Genomic DNA, 16,560 nt, shown 5'->3' on the forward strand with positions numbered 1-16,560 from the left:
AATAGAGAGGCTTTAAGAAATTCACAGATTGTTATCTTAAGTTTTTAATGTTGATGTTTCAGGCGCATTTATTTTGTTCTGTTAACGTTTAGGGTGGGGGTTGGGGAGGGGGTTATGGAAAGTAATTTACTCACTCAGGTAATTATCCACTTCCTCCTAGTGAGAATAAAGTAAACTGAGACCACATTAAAAACAAGTGCAATATTTTACAACGCCCCCATATTTTCCGCTTCCCAATGTTTGCGCGTCTATTATAATCAGCGTGTAAATGGGAGGGGCGTGTATGGTGGGGGTGGGTGTGTGTGTGTGTGTGTGTGGGGGGGGGGGGTCGCCTTGAAGCTAGCCCCCACCACCAACACCACCACCGCCGCCACCACCACCACCATCCCCACACCCTTGAGTTTTGATCACTCAGTCTTGAAGGGAGAGGGGACCTTGAAACTGCTCAACCTCCTTGCTCCATAATTGGTTTTATAGTGTTGGCGAGCGGCCAGTGTTTTTTTTGGGGTTTTTTCAACGCTGGGTACTTTGATTGACACTCCGCGTAGCCAATCAGAGCAGAGCTTGTTTAAGACGTACAGGGCTGGGCTGGGGTTGGGTGGGAGAGAGCGAGGTGGGCGGGGCTTGCAAAACAATGCTGTGTTTCATTGCTGAGGAGTTTACGGACGCGTCAGGGGCTCTCTCTCTCCCCCCTGTTATCCCCCAGTTTACCTTCGGACGAGCCTGTAATGGACTCCTCCAGTTCTCCCAGCAACCTGGACGGATTTTGAGAATCGTTTGCATTTTTAGCTCCTTCCTCAGATTTCCTCCTCTTTCAAGTAAGCGCTCGGCATGTTTTTTTTCCCTTCTTGTTTGGGTTTTTTCTTTTTCCAGCTGAAGTGTCAGACTTCTCCGCGTTTTAAAGCGTTATTTGGTTTGTAAATGTGAGTGAAAAGGGCGCGGAGGTTATTTCAGACGACCTTTTGGATTTTTACGGTGCTGTTGGCGGTGTGAAAAACCCTACCGTGAGACGTTTACTCCGAGAAAGTTTTTTGCTTGTCGTTAATGGAACCGTGAAAAGTTTGAAACGTGGCTGTGACGCCGTGCTCCTCCGCCGCCGAGCCGCATGGATCACAGCCGAGGAGGATACAGTGTAACTCGGCCCCGGACTCTGTTTAAGAGCGCTCAGAGGCAACATTTGTGTTTCGGTGTATTTTTTTTTTTAAGTGAAGAAAAGGTTTATTGTGATTTCGTGAACGAGCCATTCTTCAGATCCCGCCCGCTTGGATATCACGAGTCATGGCTGTAATGTGCTCGCTTGCAGCCTTTGAAGGTTAACTCGACTTTCGCCTTGTTTTAAACTTAAATCCACAGCGTGTTAACTCCCAGTGTTTAACTACACTTCATTTTTGGGGCTCTTTTGGATATGTTAAAAACTAGCTTAATAAGATTCCCCAAAGACACACAATTTGCCTTCAGCAATTGCTTGTTGTTGTTCTGCTTAAAGTAACTTTTATAGCATTTTTTTTTAGTTTTTTAATATTAATCTAAGCACATAAATAGCGTATCTGCGAAGATTATGGTCTTGCATCTGTTTTAAAGAGTCACTAAAATAGCCCTTTTACTGAATTAAGGCGCATTGCTCGGGTGGATACAGCTTAAACAGAATTATCCGTCCATTTATAATGGAAGGCTAAAAGACATTATTATACCATAATAACGCTTCAAACGTGGGTTTAGATGGTAAACCGACGATAACATTGCATATTAAATGAGGTTTTGGTGTTTTTAAGGGACTCAAGTGTTTACGGGCTAGATTGTGATTTCTTTCCTTGGACAGCACCCATGTCCAATTGCGAGGTAAACCGGACTAAATTCGCATCTGTGGGCAACAAAACACCGCTAAGCCCGCTGATTAATGATGCAGGCTTTTGCAACCTTATTTATTTTTAACCCGTTTGAAATTTATATTTGATGCGCCTCCAGTATTTATGGTGTATTGGCTTACAGGGCCTACATTGCTGGTTTACGGTGTAGGAAAACAGCGGGGTAATCGGAAAAGGTAGAATAGGTTATTAAAATTTGACCGTGTGCGTTTCCATCACGGGATCGCGGGGTGTCTTCATGGCCGGAGCAGAGCGGTCTCTCCTGGCTGTTTCTCTGGGAAGCGGAGCTTCGGAGCGGCTGCCTGCTCGGTGTGCAGTGGGGGTGGAGTGCCGCTGCTCGCTCGCTCACATATTAGATCATAATATTGTAGATATAAGTTAAAGCTGATTTAAGACCTATATTTTTGGTACATCAGGAGCAACTCGTAAAATAATACTGCCGATCGGCTAATAGTCAATGTTGAGTTTTTTAAGTGCTTTTCCAAACTGCGTCATTGCATGTATGGGCCGCCTGTTCGCTGAAAAGAGAAGAAATCCTAACTACCAGTTCCCAACAGTTTGCTCAGATTGTGTATCAAGCGATTTTTTTTCTCATGTTTTATTTTCTAGGTCAGCAGGATGGCTGAAAAGGAGCCCGAATCGCCTGGAAAACTAAAGACATTATTATAGCCAGTATTGGCTCTTTCGGAATAGGGGGCCTATCCGAACGGACAATTTCTTTTCTCAACTTTCCCCGCTGTGGATAATGGATGGCAGAGATTTTGGACCTCCCCGATCCGTCCACGTACCACCTCCGCTGTTGGCGGGGCTCGCGATGGAGTCACACCGACTCGGAGCAGCAGCAGCAGCCGGGAGGATCCCTCCCTCACCCGGTCACTTGGGCGCGAGTCATCCGCCGCCTCTCCACTCCGGAAAATTCATGCCATCGGCCATTAACCTACATCCACACCACAGTAAGTACATGTTGTTGGACTGCTTGAACGCTATAAAGTGAATGCTATAAAACGCAACCCTTTAATAATCAAATATTAAGTTGATATAACGCTGCGCAAAAATGCGCACAGTTTGAGGCTCCCAGTGGCAGCATGTGCGGTCATTGCTGGGATGTCGCTACGGTCTTGTGTGGGAAATGAACCCAGATGTAGATTTTTCATCAGGAGGAGTGGCAGTTATAAAGCTGTGACAAGTTTCAGATGTGAAAGTATGGTATCGTGTTAAGGATTCCCAGCCTTTGCAATGAGCAACACATAAGCGGAAAATTACTTGGCAGTTTGCAACACACACACAAACACACAGTCTGCTTTTAAAGCACAAACAGGGCTGGCTGTTGAGTGTTGTGGTGTGAGTGTTGTTGCAGCAGTGTGCAGGTCAGGGTGCAAAGGGCTTGGATTGCATGTGGACCATTAAACCGTCATTCCTGTGAGAGCAGATGCAGTGTGTGTGTTTGTGAGAGTGGGGGTGGTAGAAGTTGTGACCTGAGAGGGATGACAGACCACTTCTTGAGTGTTTGTGTGAATAGGAGGATGGCTGTGGTTAAGTTGCCAGTATTTGGAGTAAAAGCCACTCTTGTGGAGCATTTGGCAAATGGCTGACTCTGCCCCTTTTCCCCAGTATTTGAACCAAATCGGTAGGGCATCCCTGCTGCAAGTACATTATGGAATCTGTGTGTAAAGTAAGCTTGTATTTGTGGTGTCTTTAAATATATATATGTGTGTGTGTGTGTGTGTGCTCTTAAACATACATGTCAGGTCCACACTGGGAGGTTTCATGTGCAGATAGAATGTGGTTTAGTGTACACTAGGCTGAGGCTCCTTAAAGTGAACCCCTATGTGTTTGTTTACATCACTCACTACATGCCCTGTGTGTGTGTCTGTGTGTGTTTTATTCTATTAACTCATATTGTTGTCAACATTATTTTTGTTAATTTAATTGCTTATTAACATTATTTTTCATAATGATAATTGTGCTTTGGAAACATCTCTAATCTCATGCCAGTAAAATCCATTGAATTGAAGTGTGTGTGTGTGTGTGTGTGTGTGTGTGTGTGTGTGTGTGTGTGTGTGTGTGTGTGTGTGTGTGTGTGTGTGTGTGTGTGTGTGTGTGTGTGTGTGTGTGTGTGTGTGTGTGTGTGTGTGTTACCTGTCAGTCAGTAGATCATCTACAGTATGATATTCCCAGCTGAGTTGGTGGTTTTCCTTTTACTTTCACTGCCTGCACTGTGATGCAATGTCTGCTCCTGCTATTAGTAATGGAAGCTTTGAAATAACATTGTGCAATTATGTGTGTTTGCATACAGTTATGCGGTCAGTCAAAAAGGGGAAAGTCAAGCTGTGTGTTGCGCGAGAGGAAAAATAGGTGCGCCGTGTCTTTTTGGAAAATGGAAAGTCTGACAAACGCTCTCATCGAGTTACTTACATCCCCCCTGAAGTCATGTAGCTGCAGACACAGATACAATTACAGTTCCTCTGGTTTCTTTTCAGAGGTAAACCCCGGAGATAATAATAATTCAGCTGTTGAGCTGCGTTCCCTGTCCTCATCGCTTGAACGTGGGTTCTGTGCAGCGCTTGTCATTTGGAGCTGAAGGTAGTAGAGGTCTGGATAGAAATAGAGGCTCTGCTGGCGGGGCAGGGCTCTCTGATGAAGCGTTAATTTGTCACACCGGCAGAACCCACACACTCTACTCACACAGGCACACGAGAACCTGTCAGAGATGAAATCAGCTCACAGCGGGTAGCGTCGGGATGATTGATGGGTGTATCGTGGCAAAGAGATGTGCAGGTGATGTGTAGTAGATTTTGCAGCTACTGGAGTAACATGGCAATATTTTTCCACTGATCAAATCTGACTTTAAAACCCCTGCAAAATACCACTTGTTGGTAAAGTGTGTGTTGCGATGCCGTTTCCCCTCCTGTGGCTCCAAAATGAGCTGAAAACTGCTTGTGGTTGGCGTGTGTGTGTGTGCTCAGACTTGCTTGTGTAGCCAGAGGGTTTGGAAGTAGGTTTGTGAAGTGGAATTGACCCAACCACTGTTCCAGCCCAGATTGGCAGTTTAAACACTCTTTTTTTAAAACGGGACACATTTTATTCTGCCCACACACACACACACACACACACACACACACACACACACACACAGTGACCTTCTCGCTCTCTGATTTTCATCTCCCATACACACACACACACACACCACCAGCCTCCGCCCACAAAAACACGCCACTGTACGACACAGGTCATTTAGCTTTATGGTGCTCTCTCATATCAATTCCCAACACATTACATTAACCAAACCCGATTGAGATCTCAGTCCCATGCTTGTAATAACACCACACAGCCTTGTTACAGGATAATAACCTGTTAATTGCAGATGTTCCTAATGTTCCCACTTCTTTAATCTCAGTAAACGGTATGAATCACGGGAGCCCAAGTTGCCCCGCTACTGTTTTTGTTTACATGTGTTTGGTGGCATTCAAGACACTTCTTAAACTGTTGTTTTTGGCTGAGCTCTTGATAGCAGGGCGGACTGTTTATAGCTGCTAACACACCCTTATTTCCCAGGAGTCTCCTGTAGTTATTATTATTTTTTAGTTCATTTTTTTTAATAGGATTTCCACCTGACTTAATGGAGTAGAGAGTCTCCCTTATTTCCACATCTCAAAGTTGGCAGGTGTGTGTGTGTGAGGCAGCTAAACATTTGTTTTAAATGCACTGTGAAGCTAAAAATAGTTGGACCTGTAAAGAGTGTAAAAACATTATTTTCCATCAGCAAATCCCAGCTTTATAACCCAGCGCACCCGTTCCTATGTGTTCTTACAGGCTACGCCTGATCAGGATGGATGGATTGATTGATTGATTGACTTTGTTGTCCAAATCAGTGGAAATTTGTCCTGCTCATGGGTCGATTTTGGGTATCTGTGAATTAAATAGTACAGTCTAGACCCCTCTATATCGATAAACTTGACATATCTTGACATTGCACATCACACCTTCTAGAAACATGCAAAATATACAAAATACAGTAGTGCAGATGGGCAGGCAGCAGCGGAGCAAATCTTATAAAATAAATGTTCCCTGATGTGTGATCTGTATGACACAGTGAATAAATCACTTTTCGTATATTTTCCGTCTGGCCCCTTGGGACCCTGAATTGACAGCTAAATGGGAGCAAACTTTTGAGTGTAGTGGGTGTGAGGTATGTCCCTGTTTTAGCCTTTACCGCGTACAGAACAGTCAAATATGTTGCAGAGTTATTATTGTTTTTTGTGACATGCAGGGTCAGGTCTTAGTCACTGTTTATAGACCTAAAATGGCTGTAAATGCTCCTCTGTCTACTGGAGGTCTGCTGGAGCCTCCATCACCAGATTGAGGCCATCTGTCCTCTTCCCTCCCTCTCGCATCCGACAGCAGCAGAGGTCGGACCCGCCGAAGTGCAGCCGAGCAGAGGAGACGAGGCCCGAGATGCTTCTTACTGCCAAAACTCTTATCATCACTCCTAAAGGTGGAGGCGGGCGCAGAACATGTTATTGTTCAGGGTGTGTGTGGATGTGTTAAGAATCAAGATATCACACATGATTTTTAAAGGTGAAGATCACGTTTTTGGCACCTTTTGAGCAACCGTTTTGATGCCAGGCGCTCTTCTCTTCTGCACTACATTTTGCAGAGATCGGCGTGGCTTCTGTTTTGTCTTTTTTTCCTTGTTTTTCTTTGACCAGCAACTGTTCATGTCTTCTAAACAATCAAAGCAATGTCGCTGCAGCTGCAGAAAACGTAGCGCACATCACTTCCTGTGCATTGGCGTCTTTTTTCCGGGTGTTGAAGGCAGAAACCCTATAAACTGGGTGTTAGTTGAATCGCTGTGCTGTTCTATCAAATCGGCCGTTGCGGTAAATGATTACTTTAACTGTGTGACCTGATGTTAGAAGTTTTAGAAGCAGCATTTGGAATAAAATGAGGCAAACATGCCATTAAAGGTGGTGTATCTCTCTCTCTCTAATACACACACACACATACTCAATTTTAGTTTTCACAAGGGAGCGAGATGAGGAAGATGGGAGTGAGACACAGAGGCAAATGTAGGTGTTGCAGTGAGTGCCGAGAAGGGAGGTCAATAGATGGAGATGAAAACAGCCCAAGACAAATGGAAAAGGAGATCTAAATGGGCACGATCCCCGAGGTGGAAAGCAGCGTTTTCTTGTTTTTGAAGGATGAGAGCGTGGAGGTTGTTGTTTGTGTATGAGAGGGAGAGAGAGAGAGAGAGAGAGAGAGAGAGAAACAAACACTGAGTGGATGAGCGGATTGAGCTCTTGTGTATGGGAATAGGAGCATGTGATTGTGCTTAGTGCAGTTAGGGCTGGGGTTTCCCCCTGGGACTCGCCGCAGAGAGAAAGGAAGAGATTTATCCCGACCACAACACATTCATACACAGTTAGATAAATGTGGTAGCCCTTCAAATGTCCCCCCTCTTTCACTCTCCCTCACACACACACACATACACACACACACAGATGCACGAGTGTAAGTATAATTCATGCAGCTTGCGGGGCAGGCCAGGGTTGTCTTGGCCGATACCAATTTGTCTTCCACGCCACTCGGTAAGTGTGTCTGTTTACGTTAAAATTAATGTGGTGAGTGTGTTTATATATGTATTCAAGACACAGACCCCTGTGTGTGTTTGTGTATGTGTATGTGTATGTGTGTGTGTGTGTGAAGATGTTGCTCGGACACGTCCCCCTCTCAGATTAATTGAATCCTTCAGGAGAGAAAACAGGCTCCTTAAGAGAAAGCACAAGGCACTGCTGCCCTGCTACAATAAACCTGTCAAAGGCAGACAAACGACACACACACACACACACACACATACACACACAGGCATATGACGCACACACACAGCTGTCAAACATAAGAGTGATAGGCCGGTGTGTGTGTGTATGTATGTGAGAAAACGAGCGTGCCGCAGCATGTCGAAATACCCGAAGCATTAGCTAACTGGTTGACTTCTGCCAGAACCGTCCCTTAAATTCAAACAACAGCCTCCAGCACACAGAGGTCACACACTGCGTTATGTCTGTTTGGCTGCATGTTGAGTCTGTGCGGTTGTATTACATAAGATTATACAGTCATAAAATTCCTCACAGGATACTTAGATGGAACTCACAAGCAGGTACGACGTGAGGAAAAGTCACATTTTTTACGGTTACCCATAATCTGTTAAGCCAGTTGAGTTGCTAAGACGACCTGCACTTTAGACCACTGATGTTTATCATTTATATCCATATCATACAAAGATGAACTGATAAGCCGTAAGTCAGTAAACAGAATAAATGTCACCTTTCTGTGGCTTTGAGCACAGACATCAAAGGAACAGTTTCGATTCCTCTTCATTTTCTGTGAGTTAATCTTAATTTCCTTCACTGAGAAAAAAGTGTTTGTATTTCATCACACATTTATTATTATTTCTCAAATAGACACCGAATATGTTGCTAGACCCAAGCGCCACATATGTGAATATCTTTCTCACTGTCTTCAGTATTCGTTGCATCTGTGTGACAACCCAACTGTGCATGCCATTCAGCCCGTCTGCGTGTGCGTTCCCATTTGCTGGTATGGTATGGTGGAGTGTGTGTGTGTCAAAATAACACCTGCCACCTTCACGGGAGATTCCTGAGCGCGACAGCACGACACAGCAAGGCTCAAACACACACATGCGTTTTCCACCCGACCGCCAGAGCAACTTTGGCAACAAGTTTCTCAGGGCGGCAAGAAATAAAACGCTCATTCTGTGTCTCTTCTGTCATGTGGTTGAGATGAATATCAAAGAAAACCAATCTATGGTGTTCTGTGCGGCTGGGTGTCACTTTTTATGATTTGTTATTTATCAGTTCTTGAAGAGATTATTAGAAAGAGTGAAATGTGTGAAAACAGGGGAGCAGAGACACGTCAAGCGAGCAGTTTGAGATCATTGGGTGTCGGCAAATGTAATATTTTCATTCAAAGGAAATGATAAAGAAACACACAATATTCTGTTATCGCAGCCACGATGTGCATCTCATCTGCGGTGAGATGTTTCTAGAAGATTCACATCAAAAAACAGTACTGCAGACAGCAGTTCTTCATCTTGAATGATTGAAAGTCAGTCTGTTGTTTGCAAATGTATTTCCTTTGCAAATTCATTGCGTAATCTCTTTATCAACAAACAACACTGACAAGATAAAGAGCCATCAGATATTAACATATTGCAATGTGGTTTGCAAAACTAAAGGTTTGCATGTTGTAACATGAGCTTGTCATAAACCATGTTGAGAAATGGATTGTCTTCAGTTTGAGCTCGCAAACACAAACAAAAATAGTTTCCTCTTAACAACTCGGAACACAAGACACCAGTTGTGCTCTAGGAATGCAAATTTGAAGCAGTTTTTTTTCGATAGTATGACTAGTCAGTGGTGTTAACGGGAAATTTTGGCAGCTTATAAATAACTAACAGGCGGGTAACTATTTCTGAAACCGGTCTCATATTGAGAAAGACTGTTTCAGTCAGCAGCGATAAAACAGGCTGCAATGTAACCTGATGGGGCAATAACACCAAGCCAGTGCACGTCCACAAAAAGTGCATCTCACTACACGATAAGGGGCTGTTTTAGGCACGTACAACACATAACTCTACATTATATTGAACTCAGGTAGTGCTAGAATGGATCGAATAATATTCAGTGTGTCCTACATTTTTTCTTATTCCTGCAGCTAAAGTAAGAAAGAAGCTTACACTAAAGCTACAGAGTACAACTGTCCCAAAGTACAGAGTAGTAACACTGTCCTGTGAGAAGCGGCACTAGGAGCTCAATTTCTATCACTGTATCATCAGAGACCCACATGATACAGAATTCAAAGGAGTTTTTCATCTGATTAAGTCAGATTACCTGTAAGAAACTAATGAATACAATCAACATATACATAAAACCAAGAATTCTTGGTTCAGAATGATAAGTCGTGTCACATCTCAAAAAGTGAATGATTACAGCATTAAAAGACTGACAGCAGAGGTCTTGCATGAAATGTTTGTTCTTTTTCCTGCATGGCTGCTGGTAACCATTGGCGACCACTTTCAAAAGAAAATGCATCATTTCTGTGCCGTGTTAGAGGAGGCAAAACATTACTGTTCTGCTGTGACTTGTTAACATTTATGTAGATATAACATGGAGGATAAATGGACATTGTGTGAAAGAACTCCACTGTATACATATTGAATTCTGATATTATTAGCTTACCTGTAGTCATTTGCTGGTTTACTAGACTTGCTGGTTCTTCAGAGGCTCTTGTGGGTGTGTGTGTGTGTGCGCACCCCTTAAATGTGCTGGTGTGTTACAGCTGTACAAAAATGCCCCAAAAAGATCATCACAGCTGGGGTGAACACTCAGCTCTCTCAGCCAGCGTTAACTGAGTGGCTGCTTTTGTTCAAGATGCTAGTGTAGCATTAGCATTAGCCTCAGACAGCTAAACTGGACATCCGCCAAACAACAAATGTGGAATTTTTACACCTCTACGCTTCAGAGTTCATCAACACAACACAAGCGAGCAGAGGCACGCTGTGACTTTTCTCGTCGACGTGGGGAGGTGCGTTTGTTTTACAGTTAGCCCCGGTGTATTTGTCACCACCCATCACAATATACACCTGTACACCCAACTTATTAAAGAGTAAGAAACTCCACCTGGTGTGTGCAGTCTGTCAAATCCAACTGCCTACTACAGCAAACCTACACACACTTTCACACTTTACACCACACGTCCCTCGTCTTCTGCGTTATCAGTTAATATATTTATAATCAGTTGAATTATTAATAGCAATTAATGGATTATCAATTAATCATTAACACCCCTTATGTGCACATTCGGGAACCATTAACGCTCTTTGCAGCCTGAATGAACACACAGAAACACACGCTGTCAGATGTGTATGCAAATCCCACACATGACCCGCTTGTGTTTATGTGAGGACCCCTTTTTTGCCCTTGCTCTACAGGCAGGATTAATGGTTCCCAGTGTCAATGTGCCAGTTAGCTGCGGCAGAGACGGATAGCACGCCAGAGTTTTACTGTTTGAATGTTTTTCTTGTAGGGAATAAAATCCAGAGATCAATAGAGATTCCCCCCCAAGCTAACCCTGCTCTGAGTACCACTGATAGAAAACAGATGGGTTCACAGAGAGTTTGTGTGTGTGTGTGTGTGTTTCAGATTTGCAACAGTGTCTCTATCAGAATAGATCTCCAGCATGCCGCCTTCTTCCCCTCTCTGATATCTAGATACATTTCTTACAAGGATCTGAAAATGGAGGCTCAGAAACGTGTTGGGAGTCAGAGAGCGTGTTTCTTGGCAACTTGCTTATCCCAATATGGCAAACTAACTGTCTTGTGAAGTGGGAGCCAAATGGTGTGTGTGTGTGTGTGTGTGTGTCTGGGGTGGGAAAGTGGGATGGGATAGAGAGAGGAAGGAAAAGGGCAGAGAGAGAGAGAGAGAGAGAGAGAGAGAGAGAGAGAGAGGTAATGAAAGAGTCATTCCAAAACATTTAAAGAAACACTTCCCTCTCAGCTACCATTTGGATGTTGTTTCTGGAACGAGGAACATAAATGTTTTCGCTCGTTCTCCCCCTCCCTCTTTTTCCTCCCTTACACTGTTCAGGAAGGAGGAAGGGGAAAAGGGAATTTGGGATTGTGTTGGGTTTTTTTCCTGAACGCTGGTACAAAAAGTGTGTGTGTGTTTGTGTGTCTACTTTGCACACATGAATAAAGGGCCTGTAGGCGGCTGTGATGCTGAGATTGATCCAAACTCTAGTGTGTGTGTGTGTGTGTGTGTGTTGGCGAGACCCTGGTGTTTGGCCTGAAGGAATGGAAACTGCTGATATCCTACCAGGACCTTAGCATCCTTGACAGGTGGTGGTGGTTGTGTTGTCAGTGTGCGTGCATGCGTGTGTGTCGAGGGAATATGTCTACGTTTTGCTCCTCACACACACACACACACACACCAGGTAACAATTAGTAGGTGGGTTACAGGTGAGAGTAATTTGTTAAGACAACATTGTTGGCACGTATTGTGGCACATGTCGACACACACTGAAGTGAAGGATGAAAAGTGGCTGTAAAATGCATCTCTTAGCATTTTTAGCAGTAGATTATATTATTATGATCAGATTATATAGAAAAGTTGTAAGGAATTTAATTATTTTTTATCTCACTAGTCACAAAGAGCTCATTTCTTACAGTCACAGAGGAAAAAGTAGCAAAAATACAACTTTACTTAATTTACTAAACCTGAAACATGAAACAGTTAATGTCCATATCTATAATGGGACTGTAACCAATTTATTATTTTCATTATTGATAAATCTACAGATAATTTTCTTGCTAAAACATTTAGTCTATGATATACTTATAAAGAACTGTGGCAATAATGGCAGTGACAGTTTCTCAGAGGCAACAGAAATGTCTTCAGTGTACTAAGAGCCTAAAATATTATTATACTGTCATTTTCAATAACATCAGATGTTTGTATGTATGAAAAATAACTGGAATCAAAATATTGGCTAATTAATCAACTGAATAATCATTGCAGCTCAAAACCACAATGTGGACATCATCCATAAAAGAATATGTTAATAATAATATGATAATACCATGTTGACGCTGTCCCGTTGTCAATTTTTCATGAGCGAAGCTAAACGCTAATCCAAGGAGAGTTGAATTGAGGGCAGCTGGACTCAGCTGAAGATACTTGAAGACGTTTGGCTTCTCATCCAAGGAGCTGAAGAGGGAATTGAGGAAGCCTGTTTTGATTAGAGGTGAAATGTCTTCAAGCAGCTTCTAGTCCAGTCGCCCTCGATTCATTCAGCCCTCTATGGATCACCGTGACCTGCATGTCTAGGAATCTTCAGACTCATATTTTTTGTGGTAAATCATATTAGTTAATCCAGCCAGTTTTAATCGTTTATTTTGTTAAAAGTTATTATCTCAAACTATTTAGATTGGCTTTTGTTTTCTGCAGTAGCCATTCAGTGTACTTTACTGCAGCATCGCTCTGTGTAGTGGTTTTTATTGATAGTGGCAGACTCTCATTCCTGTGACCACAATCATTGATCATAAAATGCATCTTCAAATCAAAGACAGTCTTGTTTTTTATAAGACTTTTTTGGCTTTTTTAGACTGGATCAGTTTTAAATGCTGCAGGGAGTAAACATCCAACTTCTCAGCAACTCAACCAAATCTCTCTCTGTGCAGCATGAAATCAGACCGCCATCTCTCATGATCACGATGGAAAAAGGCCAATAATTGACTGAAGTTCTGTATTAAAACATCTCCAGTTTGTTTAGTCGCACTGTAAACAGATTCTGTCGTATTTCTGACAGAGCAGCTCCTCAATTGACTGTTTTGCCGTATTAAACTCCACTTGCTGTGTACCACAAGCGCCCACGGGTGTCGCCAAATCACCTGTCACCACTTTAAGAAGTAGGAACTCAAAAAGGAACAAACGATCAGTTTATCTGAGAAATTCACCACATGTGAAGATGCCCGGTTTCCTTTTTACTTGGAACAGCGGATGACTACATGAAGAAGTGGTAGTAGGTGAAAGCGGTCAGATAATGTCTCGCAGCATAATAAGCGTGAGTGCGTGTGTTTGTGTGTGTTGTGATGAATAATAGATGCTACTATGAGACTACACAGAGAGTAAGTTGCTGCTCCTCAGTGCTGCACACAGGACAGGGAGGTGTGTGTGTGTGTGTGTGTGTGTGTGTGTGTGTGTGTGTGTGTGTGTGTGTGTGTGTGTGTGTGTGTGTGTGTGTGTGTGTGTGTGTGTGTGTGTGTGTGTGTGTGTGTGTGTGTGTGTGTGTGTGTGTGTGTGTGTGTGTGTGTGTGTGTGTGTGTGTGTGTGTGTGTGTGTGTGTTCCCACAGAGTTAACGGACTGAGACTAACTGAAGGTTAATAACTGGCTGTGTGTTTGTTTGCGTCTTTTGCTTGTGTGTGTGTGTGTTCTCCTGCAGCGTCTCTGACTCAAAGGGCATTCACTGCAAACCCACACAGAACTGTTTGCACATGTCAGTGATCATACAGCGATGCAGTGCAGCCTCTTCAGCTACACACACACGCACACACACACAATAGACCCTGAGTGCACACATACATGCAAACATGGAGAAGCTTGAATAAATCTGTGTCTAATAGGACCTGGTGTGGAGGGATCCACCTACACAGTGGTTTTTAGAGCACTGCAATACTCCTGCTTGTGTGTGTGTGTACGCCTCTGTTAGTGATTAATTGGAAAGCTGCATTTGCTATTGATTTACAAAGGGTGTGTGTGTATGCGCCGGTCGCTGACGGACTGCGGTTTTAATGTACTGATTTAGATGCAGGGAAAACTCGGCAAGCACAGCATGTCTATCAGATTCCCACAGGACTAATACAGAAACACACACACACACTCGGCCCCTTCCCCCTCACCCTTATACAGACAGCACCCTTTCCCCTACACACATGGTTAGTTTTATCAGGGTAATGGTTGTGCAGTGCATTCAGTAATGGGCTGTGTGTGTGGGTGTGTGTGTGGGAAGGGGAGGAAACCTCAGCTAAACATGAAACCTTTTCCAGCTCTTAAGAGTTTTTGATTGAAAGAAGCAGAGCTGGTTCAAAGGTTCAAAGTTTGCTAATGGTCAGATAGTATGCAGGGCGTACTTTGTCTAATAAAAACAAGGCCAATAAAAACAATCGATAAAAGTACCATGTTGAGATATGGAATGTTTTACGAGGAATTTGCTCTGTGGATGTTGAACAGTGTGACGTCAACTCGCTTTGAATGTGAAGCGTGTGTAGAATGAATCATTCGTCCAAAGTTAAATAGACGGAGCGATGGTCGGTCTTGTGACATTACAGTTTCTGCATCATCAGGAGCAAGCTGATGTCATTTTATTGTAATATACACATTAGTGCCAACCAGCCCCCATATGTTGGAAACTGGAAGTTTGAGTGTTATCATACAGTCCTGAAATGGTTTACATGAGCTTCACTGGGTTTTCTGTGAATGTGGTGAAAATGAATTGAAAGAATGAAATCTATTGGCAGATTCTAATATACAGGTCTTAAATGGTGGTCATTTTAACGTTTTAAATCTAATATTTCCACTAAGTGCTGCTCTTCTTCTTCACTTGATGTTATTAAAGTCTGTTGTGGTGGATGGGAAAGTGTGTGGAAATATTAGATTCAACCCAGGCAACTATAGGAGGAGATCTGTAGGATCACTAAAAACCTTTCCAAGATACAACTGGCTGCCATACAACAGGATGAAGTAATTATGGAGTATTGTGGCTAATTCTGAATTCATAGTTGCAGTTCTCATCTTAGTTCAGTATCGATATTTAAATCAGACTTTGATTTTACGTTATTTCACACATGACAGTAAAAAAAACAGAAAACATAAGCATTTCTAGTGTCCATTAAATATCGATACATTAAGTCCAGGACTCAGATAAATATTTAACAACCCTAATGTTATAAATTGGCATTTAAAAAACTTGTCATGGATGATATGAGTTGGTTTCTTGTGTGTTTTTAACTTTTCATCTGCAGCATTTAAAAATCAAATAGATATTTTGTGGTTTATGCTATAAGTTAGAATATCTTTAAAGCTGCAATTCAAGTTGTGAAAATCAAGCTAAGTACAAGCAGAGTAGTAAGCCACAAGTGTTTTCACCCATTGATTGACAGTCATCAGCTCCCGCCCCTGTCTTTGGCCCTCTGTGATTGGTTAGAACGGGCGAAAACTTGAGAGGGGAATATCTCTGTACTGCTGCCAGGTTGTTTAATGACTCACACAGACGCCTTTGAGAAGAGCCTTGCACATTAACATATGCTTGAGTACATATTTCAGCTTTTTTTTTTAAAACGTACACCTTGCAGCTTTAAGTTTATGTGTTACATTAGGAAGTAGTCCAATTTCAAATTCAAATCAACACAGAGAAGCTGATCTGAGCCTCCAGACTGGACCACGCGGTACCTCCATTGCGGTTTTGAATCAGCGGTTTGATGAACTGTCCCTTTTTGTCTGAGTGCAGTCTGTCTGTGGTCTGTCTCGTTGAAATGGAGTGCACGGTGGCTCGGTAATAATGTGATAACAACAGGCTGCTCCCTCATAGAAACATCAGCGTGCATCGATTTTGCCACACACACACACACACACACACACAGCAAAGTGACAGCGCGTACAGTATATATTGATCGGCTTTGTCGTTTATTAGTTTGGTACTTGTGGTTACCAGGGTGACTGACTTTTTTCTTCTTTTTTTTTTTTAAATCCTAGGTGATGCCTTCCCGACAGGCTCCAGTCCCTTCCTGTCAGGTTTTCCGGGCCCATCCCCCTTGACCTCAGACCCCGCATACAGATCGGCCAACCCCAGCAGTCTGCAGATGGCGCAGCTCTGGGCTTCACATGCTCATGAAGGTAAATCCTATTTTGTTTCTTTTTCCCCTGTTTCGCTCTCCTTCTCTCCACATCTCACGCGTGCCCATGTTCTAATTCATAAGAAACTAGTGACACTTTTTTTTTTTCTCAAGAAATTCCTCTCAGTCGGCTCCCGTCCTGCTGTCCAATACCCAGGAGGCTCGTTCCTCTTCTGTTCCTCATTGCTTACACCAGCGGGATCCTGCTCCATTTCTGTCTCTCGGCT

General features: G+C 43.1%; 1 protein-coding gene across 1 annotated transcript in view; it reads left to right on the top strand.

Annotated features, from left to right (window-relative positions):
* The first annotated feature begins 685 nt into the window (after nucleotides 1–685).
* tnrc18 (trinucleotide repeat containing 18) overlaps nucleotides 686–16,560 on the top strand; it is a 49,690-nt gene continuing 33,815 nt past the window's right edge. Inside the window, exons 1-3 of the mRNA XM_062438294.1 lie at nucleotides 686–818; nucleotides 2,475–2,818; nucleotides 16,194–16,334. Coding sequence (XP_062294278.1) covers nucleotides 2,611–2,818; nucleotides 16,194–16,334 — 349 coding nt within the window. The 5' untranslated portion in view covers nucleotides 686–818; nucleotides 2,475–2,610. The remainder of the gene's footprint in view (nucleotides 819–2,474; nucleotides 2,819–16,193; nucleotides 16,335–16,560) is intronic.

The sequence above is a fragment of the Scomber scombrus genome, chromosome 18 (assembly GCF_963691925.1).
Source record: "Scomber scombrus chromosome 18, fScoSco1.1, whole genome shotgun sequence".
Lineage (NCBI taxonomy): Eukaryota > Metazoa > Chordata > Actinopteri > Scombriformes > Scombridae > Scomber > Scomber scombrus.